The sequence below is a fragment of the Typha angustifolia genome, chromosome 8 (assembly GCF_048772165.1).
Source record: "Typha angustifolia cultivar Huaian chromosome 8, ASM4877216v1, whole genome shotgun sequence".
In the NCBI taxonomy this organism is placed as follows: domain Eukaryota; kingdom Viridiplantae; phylum Streptophyta; class Magnoliopsida; order Poales; family Typhaceae; genus Typha; species Typha angustifolia.
The window spans coordinates 13,812,516-13,833,464 of NC_133246.1; the positions used below are offsets into that span (position 1 = coordinate 13,812,516).

Sequence of the window (20,949 nt, forward strand, 5' to 3'; positions counted from 1 at the left end):
CAGACCGGCCCATGGCCATCCCTTACTCGAGCCCTATCTTGGCTGGCTCGGTTCGAGGCCGAGTTCAAGACTATTACTCCTGACCCACCACTGTTTGGATTCCAGCCATATTAGATCTGAACGTGTTTGGGTTGAGCCGAATCTGTTCCAGAACAAGAGCATAGTTAATACTGTGGCTCAGACACTGCAATGGGACAGAACTCAGAAGTGAATCAAGCTTTTGTATAATTCAAATTGAAGAACGGTACAAGATCACATATCTAATAATTTAAGGACAAGGCATCTTGCTTATTATTCCTCGGTTACCACAAAATAATGTAAGATTTACATACGGGTGTGACTACCCAAAAGAAAAGGAAAACAATAGAATCCTCACCCACTCCCAATCTTGGCGTCTCTTGTACGTGTGGACATCACCCAATAACAGAAGTTACACAATTTGTTCATGCTACTCGCCTTGTTCATTTTTAAACTTCAAGCGAGATCCGAGTCTTGATAGGCTTTAGCTTCAGTCCCATGCTCTCAGGCGAGAGCAAGTCGGGCGAGATGCAGGAGGGGCTAAGGGGACTCTGCGGGCTACAGCTCGTCAGCTGGCACGGTCTGTAGAGGCCATATCCCATGAGGAAATACTCCAGATGTATCAGCATTGCATGCGGCTGCTCTTCTGTCACCATAGACCCACATGCCTCAACCTGCAATTAGATCCCAAATGTTCAGATCTCAATGGTACCATGATTCCTTCCCATTGCAGTCTTAACTGACACAGGAAGTTTGGATGCATATGCATATCTTAGTAGTTATTAGTTATTACACCTCAACCAAAGCACTGTATCTCCTGTCCAGCTTCGAGATCATGTGGAGGGCCTCAGAATGGAACGGTGAATTCTCACCGACAAAAATTAGTGTTCGGCACTGTAGCTGCTTCAGTGCTTCGGTTAAGTCATGTCTCCTGATAGTTGTGTATAGTTCTTGTTAGCTGCAGATTGAAGTTGGCCTTAATATAGTCAAACTAAAATAGAAGTCAACATACCCATTTATGGATTGAAGAAACCGCCAGACATTTGTGCTCTGTCTCTCCTCTAGCAACTTCAGAATACATTCATAGAGTTAAATTTTCCATATATATAGTATGCATTTAGTTTACAAGAAAAAATTTGAAAGGTATAGAAGTATCAAATACTAACATTTCTACAGGCTTGCACTACATCAGATTCAGGCATTTGTGAACCTCCCCGAACTTCCTGCCAGTATGGAAAAGATGTCAGTTAGATATTGCATACTATTAAGATGATGAGCAAATGAGCTTAAAAGAGTTTAGTATGCACCTTACTGAAGTAACGTTGAAGTAAATATTCCTTGATCAAGCCACGCATCCCATAAAAGTAGAGGAAATTTGACATCACCTAAGATTTAAAGCTCTATTTATCAATACAGCCTATAAGTTTAAGATGATAAAGATGACCGCAAGAATATGAATTGGTACCTTATTGTACAACCACTCTGTCCATGAGGGAGCTTTACATAAAGGTGAAACGACTATCAGACCAAGTATGCGTTCCCTATATTTTGTCTGCAACCAACTTACAGAAGCATAATTCAGTAGCAATTCACTAATTTAGATTTTAAAAACCCATACTCGCAGAAGCACCTACAGCAAAGAGAGTAAGAATGTAGGCACCAGCTGTTACACCCAAGCACATTACTGACCCTAACCTGGAAAGAATAGAATTGACCAAACGTCAAAAATCTCAGAAAGATGTATTTATCCCTATTCTCTCAGAACTCAATAATACCCAAAGAAACTAGCTTGATCGAATTCTAAAATTATAAAAGGGCATTACCCAAAGAAATCAAGGACATCAGCAACCTGTTCCGCCAGGTCATCTACAGATGGCACTGGGACATCTGCCGAAATTGGAGCTGCTCCCAACTGCAATATTCTTAAAGAAATTATGTGAGTATGGTGTTGATAAGACATATAATGACAGTTGCGAAATTAATGTACTGCAGTAACAATCGAATTACCGACCTCATGCCCTGGAGGGCTGATATGGTAGATACAGAAATTGTGGAGTAGCAAAGATGCAGCTTCAGGGCAAAAGAATAATCCTTGGAAGCAAGACATATCTGATTAACCAACAAGAGATTTATAAGTCAACAATTTCATTTACCATACAAATAATAAAAAACAGAGCTATTCAGTCTTTATGTTTAAGTCTATACAACATTTCAACTTCATTGAAGAAGGGCCCGAAATCGAAATACCTTATGTAGCAACTTAAACATTAAACTATGCTCAATGAACTGGTTTAACAATCACAAATGATAGGTCAGAACAAAACATTGGTCAGAATATTGCAGTATCAATCAAGAGATGGATCAGTATGCAACACATATTCACAGTAATGATCATTAAATGATGGATTTGACCACATATATCATTATCTGAGGAGAGTGACATCAAAGTTGAAAACTACCAGTTGCTTACATCAGACATTTAATGTAATGTAAACCATCTAATTCAAATTGCATGTAAGACAAATAGATAATAAAGAAACAAACCATGCCTTTAATAATTTCCATCTCGTACTTACAGTTTAATGCTACATCTGGATAGGTAACAAGAGCAGGTTTGTACTGATCACCATATACAGTAACAGATACAGAACCATGGTTTGTAAGTATTTGATGTTCCTGACAAAAGGAAGGACTAAACAAATGAAAAAAGGTAAAATGGACAAACAAAGGAAAAGGTGTTTTAATCAGAAACAAGCAAAATTTATGCACAGAAGGCAAAATGAAGAACCTTGAAAATCAATTAAGACATTTGCAAGATTTTAATATAAAAGGGAGAGTACATAATTCAGTTCTACTTAAAGAGCAAACGTGGAAGTCTTATCCATAATTAAATAATTATCTTTACAGAGAATAAGGGGAGATTAACAACAAGTAATTCAGTCTCTAAGAAATGAAAAGATCCAGGAAGAAAAACATAAGGATATCAAATATCCAACAAATAGTAGCAAGGGATCACAGAAGGCAGCGCATTATTTTAGCATGTAGGAGTTATGAAGTGGGTAGAGTAGATAGCCTTATGAACTTCAATGGGCACCACAGTAAGAGAAATTCCTTATAAATGTTACATGTACTAATAGTAATATTCGTGACCACTGATTATACTACCGAACAATTATATATCTTGCAAGTCTAATTAGAGTGATTCAATCCAGCCAAGAACCATAAGTTGGTATGAGCTGTAAGATCCTTTTGCGACCTTCGTTCAGAATCAACAAGTAGCATCTTGTGATCCTTGAATCAAAGAATATGCTTATAACTGAAGAACAATATACTCAACAAAATAAAGGGGAGGAAAAATGTATTACAACTATTGCTACCAAATCGAGATTCCAAGTCAGCTAACTATTTACAACTCCAAAAGTACTTCTTTTAGACCTCAGAGAGCTGCAAACGAGAGAACTAAACTTGGGACATAAACTCCAAGAAAGAAAGAAAAATGCAATATGCAAACAACGAGTATTTTATGGAATCACCATTAGAGTAGTAGAGCATCAAGTGCGCCTCTACATCGATCGCATTGAACGTATCACCAAATTTGGCAAGGATTTAATCACCAAATCGATACTGAAACCCTAACCTTCCCCCCAAAGGACATCTTCTCCACATCCACCGATACCGAGCTACTCGATTCTCCCATTCCCCCCCTTAAATAAGCCCTCTTCTCTTCTCTTCTCTTCTCTCTACATGCTTCTCCAATCCTCGCTTCGCGAGCTTATATTTGCAACCATCACCTGACCCTTGAGTCTCCAGGGAATCCAAAACTAAGGAAAAAGATTCATTTAACACCCTACATCTAACGATATTACTGTAAAGCATCCTACGTTATCACAATATGCAAATCGATACCTGTCCAATTTTGGTCGTTAAGTTTTTAAAGAAATGTTATTTTATTTTTGGAAAAGCTTGTAGGCTAGATCAATTCATTAATTTCCATAATTATCAACTGCTTTTTGACGCAAACCTCACATGACCTATATTAGATAGCACTATAACTTAATTCGGAGAGCACAAAGAAAAATAAGAAAAATCAAGAGTAAAGAGCTTTAAGTCGGCTTATGAGTTCTATCAATTTAGCAGTCTAAGATAGTCTTAAGAATCCACAAAGACAGAAAGATCAAATATCACCAACCTATAATAATAGAAATAAAAAGGAAATCTTATAACACCCTAAATATAACAAAGCCAAAAATCCCTAAAAAGCAGTGTCCAAATCTGATCAATGCTTGGAATAGTCGAATTAAAATGTTGGCAAGCGTAGATTGCAACTATGAATGGGTCCTAAGCCCGCACCCCATTTAACGGATCTTCACCAGCTTGGCAAGCTAAGAAGGCCAATGACAATAAGGAACCGAAGGGAAGGGAATGACGGCAGAGCATCTACAGTAGCAAAGGGAGCGGGTGGAGGAGGGGGAGAGAGTGATGTTGAGAGAATAAAGGACTTGTACAATGTCGTGGAAGAAGGGTAGACTCTGAGAAGGAAGAAGGGGCTGAGCGGCAAGACCTAGATTCGGCGAGAGAGCGGCGACAAAGCACAGATTCAAAGATGGGGCTCAAAACTACCAAGAAAACAATCGAGCTTTGATCCAGCTAGGGGTGGCAGCGAAGTATAGATCTAGCGAGAGAAGGTAGGAGAGCTCGAAGAAGGACAACAACAAACAATGATGAAGAAAAGCTTAATGGAGAGAGAGAGTGCATAGTGGAGAGAGAGTGTGTAGCGCAGATGAAGAAAGAGAAAGCAAGATGGGCGGCGAGAGGTAGAGACAAGAGCTAGCAAGAGGAGAGCAGCGATAGTTTATGCTAGAGAGAAAACTTTAACGGAGAGAAAGGAAAAAAAAAAGAAAACACTCAACAGAGGGGAGAAGGAAAAAAGCTGGCAAAATCCATCTGAAGAGAACCAAATCTTAACAAAGATAGGACCGGTGCAGCAAAAAATAAAAAATAATAAAAGGAGGGAAGAAATGGCGCTAACATTTATGGCTAAACTTACTATAATACCATTATATAATTAAGCTTGAATTAAAGTACTGTAATTGAGAAGATGGGGTGTGCAAAGTGTAATTTCTGAAAAATGTAAGGTGTGAACCATAACTCTCTTAGAATATAGGGTGTGAAATGCAATTTCCAACAATATATCATCTAACTGCCCACCGACGCCCTACGTGCCGACACTCACGAGCTCCGTTCTAAGTTACGATAATACCCTCGGGGCCCAGAGTCGCGCGCCTCATGTGTAATGTGTCGATCAGGAGTCAATGGAGGTTTGACCGACGAGCAATTAGATCGGAGGGCAGAGATGAGCCGTCAAGAGCTGCTTTGACCTGCCCACATGCGGGACGCACGTGATGACCGACCGTGAATCGATACCGTTGGGCGTTGGCTGTGCATGCCACCCAGTCAGAGCACTCAAGGGTACTTTGGTAACTCCACCTATGAACGAATAGTGAGGACGTCATTGTCAACCTTTCCTTTCTACGCAGCATTTCAACAACCGTCTACGTTATAATAGTTCATCTCAGATTCTTTTAGGGGTAAACTTGCAATTAGCCAGAAGTGTGGATTTTTATTATTGAATCAAAAATTTTAATATATCAACTGTAACTCAAAAGCGTCTCTTTTATTTATTTACTTATTATTTTCATTTTATTTTTATTTATTTATTAAAAAAAATTTAGGGGGTGGGCACATCAAGCATATTCCTCTCTATATTAAATTATGACAAAGTTTGAGGAGGAGTTTAGTTCATCACGCATCCCGCATGCTTGTATTAATTCCAAGGATGATTACAGATTGTGTTTGACTTAGTTTAAATCTTTAATTATTTAAATATATAGTGAATCAGAAGTTTGCTGCGTGGAAAATTACAATAATAACCAAGCTTTTAGTTACAACTACTTGGGTTAGTTATCTCTAATTTTTAAAGGTTTTTTTAGGCTTTGGGTTTATAGGATTTTCTACAAGGGAGTATGATTTAACTGGTGGGTCCCCAGGCAAGCCCAATTTCCTTGATTGGAGAACTTTTTTAATGCCATTAACATAGCTTCTTTTATAAAGTTCTCATGCATCATTAGTACTCGAGCATATATATATATCGTGGTGACACGTGGCATCCTACCAGGCTCGCTTCTAACTGTTCTTAACTGTCGTTCGAGGCGAAAGTGTCACGCTATGTTACATAGGTAGTGTGGTGTTGTTTATATATCTATATATATAAACACGTTGCTTGCTAATTTAAAATTTTCTTTTGCATCAAACCTTGCGTGTTATTTAGAGGTGATTTAGATATTTAGAACTGGTAATTAACTGCTTCAAAGATTAGCATCGTAGAGGAAAATAATAGTATATGACAGGTGACAGCTCTTAGGCTAATAAGTCGGAAGAGTTGTAACTTACTGATGATGGTCTCAAGTCAAAATGTTACTCTCAAAGCGTAAGTTCCGGAAAGTGAATATTGGGAACATTAATTGATTGAGAAAGAAGCGAGGGCAAGTTTGAGTCGATATTTCTCCACAGTTTTGTCGGAATATGGATTTTGATTTGTTTGTCAAACTTGAATTTGAAATAGGCGAAGTCATTTAGGAAGAGTTGTTACTTCTTGATGTGCATGTAGCTCTAATTTTCCTCGAGTCAAAATGTTACTCTCAAAGCGTGAGTTCCGGGAATTGAATAAATTGATTGAGAAGAAGCGAGGATAAGTTTGAATGTTTCAGGACATTTAAAATGGGCGTGATGTTTCTTGTGAGTTCTGTAAGAATTTGGATTTGGATTTTGCTTGTCAAACTTGAATTTGAATAATTAATCCTAAACGAAATATGTACATCGACATTTCTAAATTATATGGATTGGAGTTTAATTAAAGATCAAGTGGGAGAAATTTGGACCCCACAAATAAATATGTAATAAGTGTTGCAATAGCACCTGAATATGAAGTGCTTTCTTTTGCTTAAAAGGATATGTAAATTTAAAGATTAAAGATTGGATACATAGATTCATCTTGATGATATTTACGAATTGAAAAAATTGGAGTAATGCATTTGAGAAAGCTTTTTGCTGTATGAGATTTTTCAACATGGCAGAAACTCTGAACACTCACTGCTTTCCTTTATATTACACTTTTCACGCCCTTGTCGTGTAGAAAGTCACACGAAAAGCATTACAAGCTAAACATACTTCTCAGTAGCCGTAGCAATTAGGTTTGAGATGAAGAAAAGGAAAGAGAAGTAGATAAGACAATAGGCAGATCCGTCATGTAAGAATAGATACTCATAATTGGGGCTATTCAATTGATAAAATCAACTAGCATACATTGGACTCGAACTAGATCAATATACCGGTCAGAGTACATTAAAAAAAGAAAACATAGAAACTTTTGACTACTTATTTTGACAGCTAAATCAATCAAATGGCCATGGAGATCAAATGATTTGGTTAACCGAGACAAATTATCGATTCAAATACCAATAAGAGGCTGGATTAACTGAAATAAAAATATGGTTAGCACAGCTAGGTGAAAATTTTATTTAGAACTCCCACAAGCTTCAGCATCCTGATACACGCACCCAAGCCCTTTGTATTGCAGGATTAACTGAAGAAAACCGTTCTGCGATCTTCAACATAGTCCCTTGGGCTGCTCTCAAATTGGTTGTAGGAAGCTACAATCATACTATGGGACCGAGAACTTTACAATTTTCGAAAAGAATTAGAAGATGCGGCCCGCCAGAAATGCAAGACAATTGATTCCCTCAAGACTCCAACAGCCTCTTCTGGTTCCAAGAGAGTAAAACGTGTGACAACCTCCAGCACCATCTTGTTGGTTGCATGTGAAAAGCCAGCAGCTCTCACAAGAAGAAAACCTAAGCAAAAAAAATTGACAATACCTCTCCTTCCAGGGATATCTCTATGCATAATACATATACAGACTGTTTGCAGCAGCACAGGCTATAGAATTTTCAGTGGGGTGCCAAGCCAGATGAAGTAATTTGGTACTGAAATCATATGAGTTTCCATTTGCATCTCCAGGATTTTCTGCTCCTGTCGCCAATCAATGTAAATATGAGGATGTCTAAACAAGAATAACAAGTGGTACATTAAAAAGCATTTGGAGTAACTAAAGTAGCTCATGGAATACAAGTTTACAGGCTGAAATTTTCATTTGCATACTCACCTCGTCTGACAGCACGAGTCAAATTGCTCAGAGATCTAGCAGGCCTTGTAGGATTTGTAACCTGACGCCTGTACAAATTCCACATAAATGAGTGAAAACATAGACAAATTGGAGAACAGTTAACACCTCAGGTGGTATACTTCTGAATTAGAAAGATCAACACAGGTAAATTTTCTTCCCAGGACATATTGACTTCAATTGTTCCTGCAACAGGGCATAGTCTATATGCAACCTCCCCTCTTATCCAATAAAATCCAGGTACTTACTCTTCCAACTTTTGCAGAGATAATTTTCACCCAATACAAATACCAGCATTTAACAAAAGACTTGCATGTGCATAGCAGATGTAGAGTTTCTAGTATTGAGTATTAAAACTGCATACTTCAAAGAGTTGCTACATATATAACACATACAAGCTGTTAAGTAACTCGAAATGAACAATTCAGAAATCTCATTAAATTATATTTCAAATTTATTAATGATTGAACAGCTATTATCATCTTGGTAATATACCTAGTAGGATTTTTACTGGCCTCCAAAGTTGTCGCCTCAGTGCTTCCAGGTGTACAACCAAATACACGAAATAGATTGCTGAAATTACAGAGACAGAACCAGCGTCACAATAGATATTAGCAATGCGCTATAATGCTTCTAAACCAATGATAAGCTCAAATGAGTACCTATAAGAACCAGTTGCAACTCGAAGCCCATCCCCACTCAGGCAGCATTCAAATTTGTCAAAGATTGAATCATTCTCGTACAGATCACATAGCTGCAAAGAATAAATATCATCACAAACTCTGCCCAGGTTACAGCCAGGCTGTTCTTTCTAAGGCAAAGTATATAAATAATATTGAGTCATTTAAATGACAAGGCTTCACCTTTGGCCTTAAATATTCATGCACCTGGAAAGTTGCAACAGGACCTGAATCCATATTTATATCCCATAGCTGGTGATATAAGAGGCAAAGATCAGTAAGTAATACTTATGCAGATGAAATGATTTTAAAATTGTGTTCAATCCACAAAATCAGGTGGCAGATTCCAGACTTCCCAGTGCAACCAGAGATTCCCAAACATCAGGCACAATACAGCTTTGGTCAGGAACTAGCCATAATATTTAAAGAATTCGTTAGGAGGAAGACCTGCCCACTTCGTTAGTCACAATTCTATTTACTAACACTAAACTTGAGGGTTTTTCTATCTTGATATTTTTATCATCTTCCCTTCAGCTATTTTTCAATGCTACATATGAATAAGTGCAATCAAAATGAACAAACGTCTGAACAAAATAACAATGAATTATGTTAATTTCTTATTCTGAATTCGCTCTAAATTCAACCAAGCAGAAAATGCCAAAAGATGTTCATTTGGCATAAAAACCTTGCCAAGCATTTTGTGTTTATTTGCTATCTAATAGGTAAAGCACAGCATGGGGAAAGAATCCACAGCAGCATAACATTGTGGTACAAAGCTCATATTTGCTATTCTTACATTTGTCCAATGACATCAAAAATTGCCATTTCCACATCAACCAAACTTTAAAAGAAAATAAGAGAAAAATAAGAAACTTGAAGTTCGCCTGCTTCATAAATCTCATTATAGATCAATTCAGTCCCAATAGCAGGTGGATACAGCAGAATACATATTCTACAAAATACAGTAAACAATAAAGAAATTATCTTAATGATGGACATTAAGATACAGTAAACAATAAACAAATTATCATAATGATGGATATTAGAGCAGCGTTACAAGTTCTTGGGTCTGACTATATGATCAGGATGAGCATAGAATCATAATATGTTAGAACTTCTCAAACATGTGAAGAAAAGCACCATCATCCCACCGAGGTGTTGAGTATCAGGTGCAAGTACATTGACATTAACCAAAGGGCCCACATAATATAAATGCCAAGATAAAAGATTAGACACTTGAATCAAGAATGAAGTTGTGTCAGAAAATAAAGTACATCAAAATTAAGAGGGCATGCATCAGGAAAACAATTTGCATAAGGGTGAAATTAAGAACCTTAAGAGTCATATAATCACGACTGAGAAGATGCCTTCCATCCTTTGCAAATTTAATATCCGAGATCGAGGCAATTATATCTGTGAAAAAGGATCTTGAACCTGGTGCTTCATGCTCCTCCAACCTGCTTAAATGCTAAGTCAATAACTATTACAATAAAAAAAGTATGCAACTGCAGAGGATTATCAGAAGGTTTTGTCCTGATGATTGTAACTCAGTATCTTGTTCATATGAATATAAGATGCTCTAGGGAATGCAGCGACAGAAGTGTACAAGAAATTACTAACAGTTTAGAATGGTTGTCACATAATGCCGACTGTCGCAGATCAATAAGCCGGATAGAACCCTTTGAGCTGCTATAGGCTAGCATATTGCAATGGATTGGGTGGAATTCAGCAGAAGTTATCACCTCTGAAATTGAAATAAATTTACAATGTAAAACATCCGTTACCAGCTAAAATCAAAAGCTTTAAGAAAATGGAAAAGCTGATGATCCAGCATATCTTAAACATAAAAAGAAACAAAGGAAAGAAGAAAGAACTGGGTAATATAAATAAAAGCTTCAAAAGTAAATATGACATTAATGTTGAGCCCAAGGGGAAAAACTAAACAGAAATTGAATGAAAAATTATGGAAATACTGTAAATAAATGAAAATTTGTATAAAAATTATTAGGTATAAAAAAATCATCCTCAATGGCATTTTATATCATCAGCCCTTTCCTCAACAAATCATATGTTAGCAGAAATTGAATCTCAATGAGGTCAAACGAACCAAAAGTTAACTAGCCAATCCTCTCTTTTTTCTGCTAGATTCTCAACTTGAATGAACGATAAACCAAGATCTTACTAAAGATTATCAAGATCCACAACAAAAGTATGTACAAATTCCCAGCATAGAGCAGGTAACTTGGTCCAAACATCCCATGTTTCAATAAATAAGAATAGAAGTGATGTATGTTAAAAAGCAAAACAGATTCTTAATAACTGTATCTCGTTATAGAAAATGCCAGTCAACCATCTCATTATACTTGCATGAAGCATCAGCACCCTGAGAGTGAATCCAATGGTTCTTGACTGACAGTTACTCTTGATGGTGAAGATGTGATTGACTGTGAATCTATATTTAATTATTTACACAGAGGAATAGAAATAAATAGTGGAAAACCGACTGTACAATATCTAGATATTCCACCACTTCCTACTACTAGTTACATCATTAGGTAAGCAAATGCATAACTCACCTTTCTCCCAGCTTAACCAAGTATGATTTAACATTCATGATGCAGCATAATAGTAAGGAGCTACTTAATAATGGAATTCAAAGTCTCAAAGAAATTTTTCTGAGAACTAAATGTTCTTTATTGTTGCACTTGATATTTCTGTAGATAAAGTAAAGCAGAAAGTGATATCCTATGTTTTCAAAACACATGGTAGTTACTATTAGGAAAAAAGGTTCACTTCTAACTCAGCAGTTTCAAATATCAATACAAAAAGAACGCAGTTACAAGAGTCGAGGGTAAACAGAGAACATATATCATCATCCACTATCCCCCCCACGCCCCCCGCCCACCCCCTTCTCTCTCTCTCTCTCTCAGCATCATTTCATAAATTCTCAACCCCAACTATCATCAACCGTAACTTGTTTGTGAAAATCAGTTTCCATTGACTGGATAAAATGTAATATCAGTAATCTATCTCCCAAGCTGACCAAAAAACAGACAATGAGGAGACGGGAATAATCCTAGCTGGTTGCAAGCTATGTCATATGTGCAAAGCTTTCATTCGAGCCAATATCCACAATTAAAGGAAACCAACTGAGTCAGGACTAATACTGTCCTGTCTCAAAGAAATATAATTTTACAAATCAGAAACCAATTAAATAGATATCTTGATCTAAATCAAAGTAAAACCTCTCTCTGATGAACAACTTCTTTCCCCTCTCTCCTGATACCCTATCCCTTCCACAATTCTCGTTATCAACCACCTTGAAGAACAAGCAAGTTCCGCTTATTATTCCTAACTCAATGCACAACCATCCCATTCTTCCTCCTTTTATCTTCTCCACCTAAACATTTGCTTCTACCTTCTCTTCCTTACTCTTTTCCTTATATTGATCCCTTAGACCCCACCCCGCAAAAAACAAAAACACAAAAACAAATAGGGAAGTATCTTGTAACGTTCTCTCATCCTTCAAAGGTCATTGCCCTCCCTGGTCTCTATCAGAAAGAATAAGTGAATATAATTTTGCAGAAATGACAAATCCTGATCCTTCATTTGTAAAAGTCTTAAACAAGAGAAATGAAGCTACAGCATGGTTTAAGGTGATGTCATCAGTGTATATGTTCAGTCTTTTAACAGTAATAACCAGATGGCCACAAAAAAGCAACTTAAAAGCAGAAAAACACAATCAGACAAATTACAGCAATTTATTGGCCAGTCAATACGAAGCAGTTGCTAATAAATAACAAGGCATTTTAAGAAGGAAAAAGAACAAATGGTCCATAAATAACCCAAAAGAAGACCTGCAGAGATACAAAAATATGCACATGTGAAGCCCAAGCAGAGCAAGTCAGCTATTCCACATCAATAACACTAAACATGTTCTTGTTCCTAATGAATATTAATAGGGGACCATAGCTTTAGTTCCAGAACAAATTAAACAATTTTAAAGCCACGGATCATTGATTCCAATTTTAGGTATAGTAATTCCACTAACATTTCAGGCAGTTCCAGCAGTTCCCATATCATTTTTCATGGTCAGTATTATCCATTATCTGGACATATGTTGATGTTACTGAAGTAAAGAATGGCATGAATTTACATGAACTAAACAAATTCGAAGCACAACTGAGATGTCACATTAACTCAAAAGAAGTAAAAGAACATCATACAATTATCAATTGCAGAGAAAAATAAGGCAGAAAATAGAGATGTAAGATTACAAAAAAGAGTGGTTTGTTGAAATATAAGTGATTCCTCTTGAACAATTACAAGGAGGAAAAAAAAATAATAGCATTTCACTCAAACTCCATAGTTTCAAATAGAAAATTTATCCCATGTTTCATTGTCCATGATATCCCATTTCCAATCTATGCCCTCAGCATAGAATGATCAATGATTACAATCACTCTAGGTAACAGTAGGGTACCTGTTAGGTCCTCCATATTTGCAGGCTTCACATCAACAATGTTAAAACTCTGGTTGCTAATCTCTAAGTTCCATAGATTTATTCGCAGATCATCTGCTGATATGAAGGTCTCACCATCACTGGAAAGAAAAGAAAAGGACAAGAACATGAGTGTGCTATGATACACTTTAATATCTTGTATTCTTAAGTTTTGCATATGACCTAATAACATAAGCATGTTATAACACTAGTACCATAAAAAAAAACAAAGATAGTATAACAGTAATTACTATCAAAAACTGGTCACGACAGGAAAATTAAAATCAAAGTAACTTAGAGGTATTAGCTTGTTTCTGCAAGCACAAATTGCAACAATTCAAAGATGTATCCATCAATGATTACTGAGAGCCATGACCTCTCACAAGGTAGTACTTACTATCTGTAATAAATACACAATTTATAATCACCTCCCAATATCATATGATAATAATTCTCAAGGTCCAATTAACAATTCCCAAAACGTCTAATGCTGCTATGAAGAATGGCGACTGGATTGCTCAACAGGAGAAGAGAAATCATCAAACAATAAGAAAAGAAGACTTTATGAAAGTTTGCTTGCCTGATAAAGTCAACCTGCTCTATTGATTAATGGAATGTCGCAATGCATGTATGACCTTTATATCAACTAGAGGTATAAATATGCACAACAAATTAAATATTGTTCTATAACCCTCACTAGAAGTATGTTTGCAGTCAATATAAAGCTTCTAGAAATCGTAGCTTATCATCATGTCATTAACCAAATGATCATAATGAATGTCGACAGACAACTGAAGCTCCATAAGGTCTTAAAAATCATAAAAAATTGCAGCCTACCAGAAGAATCAGAACATCTGACTATTAAGCATTTTTTCTTATACGTATCAAACATTAAGATCCTTGCGCTATAATAGAAGATTTGAAATGATCCAAACAAAAATTGATATTCAGAATTTGACGAAGAAAACCTACAAAATGAAGCAAGCTGAGTGACAAGGAACAATGTAAAACTGCAACTTAAAGGAGAAAACAACAACGAATCAAGTAGAAAAGTGAGGATTTACAGATAAAGATACAAATATACCTGTTATTCGAAATAGAGTTAATGTGGTAATCATGAGCATGAGCATAAATCCTTTGACATCTAGAAACAAAGTTAGTCTCTTGGCTCGCCACCTAGATGTGCAATGAGAAAATAATAGCAAATTGTCAAGCAGCAGATATCATACTGTACAAAGATATCGAAAACATATACCAAAGAAATTATATGATGCAAAATTCAAATATTTTGTGGATTAGAACTTTGCTGATGCATGTGTTGCCATCATTGTGACTAATACACTAGTTAGGTACAACTACCACAGGTAAATGCAATGACGGAAATCCTCCGGGAGGAAAAGAGAAGTCGTTGCTGAGATAATTGTCGGGCCTTTCTGAACATCCACCATTTGGAAGATATACCCTAGGACTGATAGCACTTGAGCTAGCAATGCTACCATTTCCTACAGTTTGGGAAGCATCAGCATTCAGCGTAGTTATTTGTTTAACCTTCTTCTCTTGTACCTGTTCAAGCAATACACAACTGAGCATCTAAAAACTTGAGATGTGACAGTAATACCTGAAAAAAGAAAGGCATGAAAGCAGATGACACCTTGACAAATTGAAAAATTATAGAACTAGATGAGGAACATGCACAAATATAATTATCAATATGTACAAAACAGCAAAAGTTTCCAAGAATTCTCTTCTTAAAATCATTTTTACCGTCAGCAACAACATAAACATTAGAATATGTATAAATGCCATTAACAATCAAAACTGGTCTCAGTATTTTTTTTCTAGAAGATGACAGTTATAGATGTTTCAGGATACCAAATTGAGTGCTCAATGAGTGAAAGAGTCGAAGCACAACTAAAAGTTAATTCCTTTCACTTACATATGCTGCTGCAATCATTCACATAACTATTATCTGGCTATCTTTAACTCTTTCTTATTTGCTAATATCATTTGAAATTGCTAAATAATCCTAAATATCCTAAATATAAGGTATGAAAAGGCGAAAGTGGAATGGGCCTATCATACAAAGAGGGCTACAGAAATAGTACTCGGCCACCTATTTTCAGGACATATGACCTATGCCTCAGCTACCCACATCTCTATGCATCTGCAGCACTTCCATATGGAGAAATATGGGCTTACCATGATCAATCAATAGCATCTGATCTATGCTAAATTTTGGCAGAATATGCTCCACCGCAGCAAATAATAGGATGACATCAAAATTGAAGGTACTTTTAAAACCCACAAACACGAAAGGAAAAGGAAAAAAAAAAACCACCAATAAGTTGTGAATTTTCGGGTGTGATGAAGCTAGCAGAAATTATCTCATCGTAAAACTTCAAAAGCTCATCTATAACTTAAAATTTGTAAGTGAGACTAGAGCTATCATTCATGACCAGCAACACCAGAATCTTGAGAGATAAAGAGAGAAAACTATATTTTTAGAAGGATCTAAAACTGTTCTTGTTATACAACAGAACATAGTAAGCTAAAGAATATTCCACTGATAATGTATGTAAAAAGTAGACTAGCCAGTGACGGATGTAATATAAAATCTTAATGAAAGCAGATAATTAAAACTTAACAAATAATATCATTATTTCACAGCAAGTACAAATTTGAGGACCATCAGATTACTCACGGCAAGCTGATGGATCTGCTAAACCACTATCCTGATGTAAGCACAACATTTCTTCAAAAATATATAAAGGATGGAGACATAGTTAAGCAACAAAAAGGAGAGATCTTTGGCATACCTTCCAGAATTTGATTGTTTTGTCATTTGTGGAAAGAAGAAAAAGTGTATTGTTGGCTGTTTGACACCATCTGATCTTGTTGATCTTCTCCTCTATTTCGAAGCTTTTAAGATAGTCAAACTAAAACATTAACATTAGAATTAGCAAAATGATCCACAAAGATTATATCAAAGTTACACTTCAGACAAAATTACATGATGACATGTAACTTTATTGCTGGTCCTTCCACCAGCAGCTAGGGCTAATCAAGTAGCCAATGCAAAATTACACGTCAGGGTCAACCTATTCTGCAATTTGTTACAATCTCTAGACTAATACCTCAGGTTCATGACTTTGAAACTCAGTTTTGTATCGGAACTCCGGATGCCTGCTAATTGGATAATCTTGTCTCTCCATTTCCCTCCGACTACCATGCTGCATGTGAAATTGTCAAAGCTAAATGACAAGGAAAAAATCACAATAAAAGAGGAAGTCTACAGTGAGGTAAATGAGTGACATTTACTTACATTCCTAACATCTGTCCTTTCAAATAAAACCACACGTCCTCCTCGATCTCCAGTGGCAAGATGGTCTCCAGATTTATTAAATTCTATTGCCGAGATAATATCAACTGGAAAAACAGTTTATCAAGTCAGCAAGAAAGGCAAACTCCACACGGAACACTAATAGTGAAATCACAATAAAAGGAACATCATTGACTCTCCCTAAATCATTTTAATACAACAATAAGATTCTTTTGAGATGAAAGAGAAATCTGGAAAAACAAAATATTAATTTTCCTAACAAGATAAGTTAACTACCAAAACAAAAGGTCCTAAAAATAAGGAACTTTACAATAAACTTTACAATGTGGTTGCTTCCCTACTGTTTAGCTTACAAATTACTAATGCTACTAATTTGGAGATAAAAACTTTTAATAATCAATCTAGAACTATCATCTAGTATTCAAACATCTCAAACATATTTCAATGTCTTGTTATTGATCAGATCATCAGACAGTAGCTTGAGTGTTGCAAATGCCGGGTAGGCAAGTACACTCATTATCTTCTCTGTGCAGAGATAGTCCTCGAATACCTAACAACAAATACTCTTAATAGTGTATAAGCAAATTCACCAACTGAGATCATCAATTGCTGGGAATTTCCACAATCGGACTCATTGGGACTTGGGAGGGCTGTATAAGTGGCAGCATGTCTCAAGAATGCTCGCGACACAAGTAATCTAAACCTAAAATACGTACCCAAATAGTCCTCTTAGAATCCTAGTGTCTAACATCAAGCGATTCAGAACATGCATTTACAGGCTGAACAAGTAGTCTAAGATGCACCAATATCTGAAGAAAATATCAAAGATCAATTCTAAATAAATGCTCGTAGCACAAGAACCATCAACTGGTCAAAGGAACAATTCAAATGTCGGTAAACAAGCAGCTCATAAATAAGTTAATGATGAGCAGCCAAGATAACAACCTTAAACTGGAGGCTTCAAAATTAGTGATGATCTTACAAGTTATGACTATCATTTAGTTACAAAAAATTTGATCCATAATTTCCAATTCCTAAGCAACCCTGTGATTAGAAAGTGTTCCACTTTTCACAAAATTTGAGAAGGTCAATCATCAAGTAAATCATATTTTTCCATTCATCAAGCAGTAAGATCCTCTTTCATTAGGCTGCATTATTAGTTTCTGAAATTTTCTAGATGTAGCTATTGTACGGGATTCACACAATTATTAGTTGGTCCAGCATGGAATTTATTGGTAGCAGAATAAATGAATGGAAATAGCATTGTTTTAAAAAACTTCCACCTTAATACCTAGGCTCCCACCTTACAATAAATATAACTAAACTTCGTTTAGATCCCACCTAAGTGATCGCCTTAGCTTCTCGTACCATATATTAGTATGTAGATTGATTCTGAAATTCAAAGCTATTATACATGTAGAATTAGTTGATTCAAATAGCTTACTATAGTTCTGCATTAGTATATTGTTTAGATTATAGGTATTAATTTTTCTTCCTCGAACTACTATTTCTTTTCTTTGTTTAATTTCTTTTATCATCTTGAATTCTAAGCGCCCGCATTGGCACCCACCTAGAGTCTAGGCACTATGTGATCTCTTGTCCATCCGTCTACCGCTTACGGCCTTTTAATACCTAGGGACATAGTTGATATGACAAATTTTGTTTCTATCTGATTTTATATAAGATTTCTTATCAGGGTTATCATACACATAAAAGAGTATTGCGCTCTTTTCCAACATTGAAGAGGTTTGACCACAAGGATAATCAGTAAAAATAGTAAGAAAATGAAGAGAAGAGATATAAAAGACAGATTCGAGCAGTAATGAGCAATGAATGTTGCACTTCACAAACAAATTAGTCTCTATAGCAAGTTTTCTTTGTAGCTAAAGAGCTCGCTCGTATATGTATAATTGTATATTCACATACAAACATATATATAGTTATAATTTAGCTTCCATAGAAGAAAAAGTTCATGCTCAACAGAGAACAAAAGATAACCTAGTTGGAGATAGAACATGTGAAAAAGTCTTCTTCCCAACATTAATTTGACATTATACTTTACTTCAGCTTGAGCAAACTTTTATGACCGTTGGTGGGTTTTTTCTTCTTTCTCTTTCTTAATCTTTCCCTCCTCAAAAATCCAACACAAATAGGTGTAGAACATTTTCTCTTCTCTCCTATTCTCAAGGTGTAAGCCAGCAAGTTTAACAGAATGCATAGAAGAATCCAGCGTGAGGGCAAAAAAACAAAAATAAATTAAAGAACGACCGGACTTCAGCTAAATTCTCAAAAGGGAAAACGTAATTTCAAAGGACAATCACCAAATCGCACACTGAAAGTTGACATCTAAGTCAAATGGGCAGATATGGCTATCGTAAAACTATAAGCAACCGAGGCAAATCGATCACGAACAGCAGACGAATTATCATAGCACTTTCAATTTTTACCAAATTCCAGACTTTTCTTCACGTAAGTGCAAAAGCCTATTGATCCAAATGAGTTGAATCCATTGTTCCCAATGAACCCCAATCAAGATACCAACAACCCCACTATCAAAGCGCCTTCAAAGAACAATAATTGCATAGCATTCTTCCAACTAAAACCGGTCCAAAATGCCACGAAACTCTGAAGAAGCAATCTGACGCCATAAAACCCCAAATCCGACAATCTTAAACCATCCAAAAAACGGCAAAAGATCATACCTTCCTGCACCTCCTCTCCCGCCGCCCGTTCCCCAAATACCTGCGAGAATCTCCAATCCAGCGGCGGAGGCGGCGAATCCGCAGGGCTTCCCGCCTCCTCGGGCCCCTTTCCGTTCATCTTTCCCACGAGGATCGCGGCGAGATCACTGGAAGGTACCGCGCATCAACGATCTAACCGCGATCGCAGAGTAATTGGAGGAGAGATCAACTGCAGTCGGCGGTAGGTCTCGAAAGAGAAGGGCTTCTTCCGGTTGCCGTCGTCGATTAGGGTTTCCGAGAATGGAGACGTTGGCGACGAGGCCGCAATGGAGTAGGAGAAAAGAAAAATATAACACGAAGAAGTTCTCTCTCGTGTCTTTCTAATTTCCTTTTTCCTGGTTATTTCCTCGGCATTTTAATCCACTCCATCATTGGAGCCTCTATTCTTTATTTTCCTAACCTCAGATATAACTCGGATAACAATCAAGAATATAGTAAAGAGTTAGAGGCTACCTATTGTGGTTAGACCACAATACGCGGATAAAGGTGTGAGATTTTTTATAAACGAGATGTTACTTGTCATACAGAGCGAACCATTTATCCATCTATATGAGAATAGCATATATTTAGCCGCAAAATTATTCGAATAAGTAGACTAAGTCCAATTAGCAAACAGAAATCGAGAGATAATTTTATGTACGGTTTAGCTTTTCATAGTGGTGGGTGAATTTTCTCAATAGGGGATGGCAGTCATGTTGATGTGTAACATAACATGAAAGCATGGACCAAGACAAGTTTAATATGCAAGATGGGTTACATGACTGACCCACGTAGCTTTTTCTCCATCGGCCATAGCAAACATTATTTTATTTTATTTATTTCTTTCTTTTGCACTGGCACTCCCTAGAGGGAGTGTTTTTATTTTATATTTCATCTCTGTTGCAGGGTGAGGTTTATAATAGCTTTGAATTTTGAGGGGGACTAACTATAATTAACTCTCTTATTTAGCTAGAAATTCTAAAATAATTATAATATAATAATATAGCTGTTGTAAATGAAGATAAAAAAAATAATTTGATTATATTTATCCCTTATACTAACTATCATAACCAAACATTATTTTATCTCATATTTTTATTTCTAACACTTACTGTTCTCTTTGCAACTAAACACCTTATAGAAAAATTAGGATAAAGATTTTTTTTTTAATCTCAGAATCAGTCGTCATTTTATTTCAATCCTATTTTTTCTTTGTTCCACAACAGGCACAGTTCTAGTTAAAGCACCACATGGCAGGTTCCCAGGTACACATCGGAGGGAATTCCTGCAATCAGGGGTGCAGATGATCTGCTAAGACAAAATTTCGATCACTGGACGCCCCCGGGCTTTCCAAATACCTTCTCGCCTCTCCTGTATTGCAACTAACTAGAGAGGATCTTAGTCGTCAGATTGCGGATCCATCGGTATCCTCCAGCACTATAACAGTAACC

The 20,949-nt window shown here is 36.4% G+C and overlaps 2 protein-coding genes across 7 annotated transcripts; both read right to left on the reverse strand.

Moving 5' to 3' along the window:
- Positions 1-192: 192 nt before the first annotated feature.
- Positions 193-3,730, reverse strand: LOC140765341 (protein NDL1-like). 3 transcript variants are annotated; one of them, XM_073104382.1, is made up of 11 exons: positions 3,656-3,730; positions 2,595-2,694; positions 2,030-2,127; positions 1,842-1,930; positions 1,653-1,713; positions 1,484-1,570; positions 1,326-1,403; positions 1,185-1,241; positions 1,031-1,086; positions 814-949; positions 193-692 (listed from the first exon to the last, which is right to left on the reverse strand). In XM_073104382.1, exons 1-11 carry the CDS (start codon positions 3,713-3,715, stop codon positions 468-470), a joined length of 1,047 nt encoding a protein of 348 aa, XP_072960483.1. In that variant the 5' UTR covers positions 3,716-3,730; the 3' UTR covers positions 193-467. The 3 variants fall into 3 exon arrangements, with proteins under 3 accessions (XP_072960483.1, XP_072960480.1, XP_072960481.1); XM_073104379.1 differs by having other exon boundaries at positions 3,552-3,690; XM_073104380.1 differs by lacking the exon at positions 2,595-2,694 and having other exon boundaries at positions 3,552-3,714.
- Positions 3,731-7,335: 3,605 nt separating this feature from the next.
- On the reverse strand, positions 7,336-19,906 carry LOC140765554 (serine/threonine protein phosphatase 2A 55 kDa regulatory subunit B beta isoform-like). 4 transcript variants are annotated; one of them, XM_073104696.1, is made up of 15 exons: positions 19,481-19,903; positions 16,761-16,864; positions 16,573-16,668; positions 16,255-16,374; positions 14,795-15,001; positions 14,523-14,614; positions 13,421-13,539; positions 10,558-10,681; positions 10,271-10,394; positions 9,121-9,189; positions 8,920-9,011; positions 8,753-8,830; positions 8,240-8,307; positions 7,953-8,106; positions 7,336-7,838 (listed from the first exon to the last, which is right to left on the reverse strand). In XM_073104696.1, the coding sequence occupies exons 1-14, from the start codon at positions 19,596-19,598 to the stop codon at positions 7,973-7,975; spliced, it is 1,545 nt and encodes a 514-aa protein (XP_072960797.1). In that variant the 5' UTR covers positions 19,599-19,903; the 3' UTR covers positions 7,336-7,838; positions 7,953-7,972. The 4 variants fall into 4 exon arrangements, with proteins under 4 accessions (XP_072960797.1, XP_072960799.1, XP_072960798.1 ...); XM_073104698.1 differs by having other exon boundaries at positions 7,336-8,100; positions 19,481-19,906; XM_073104697.1 differs by having other exon boundaries at positions 7,336-8,106; positions 14,798-15,001.
- Between the last annotated feature and the right edge of the window lie 1,043 nt (positions 19,907-20,949).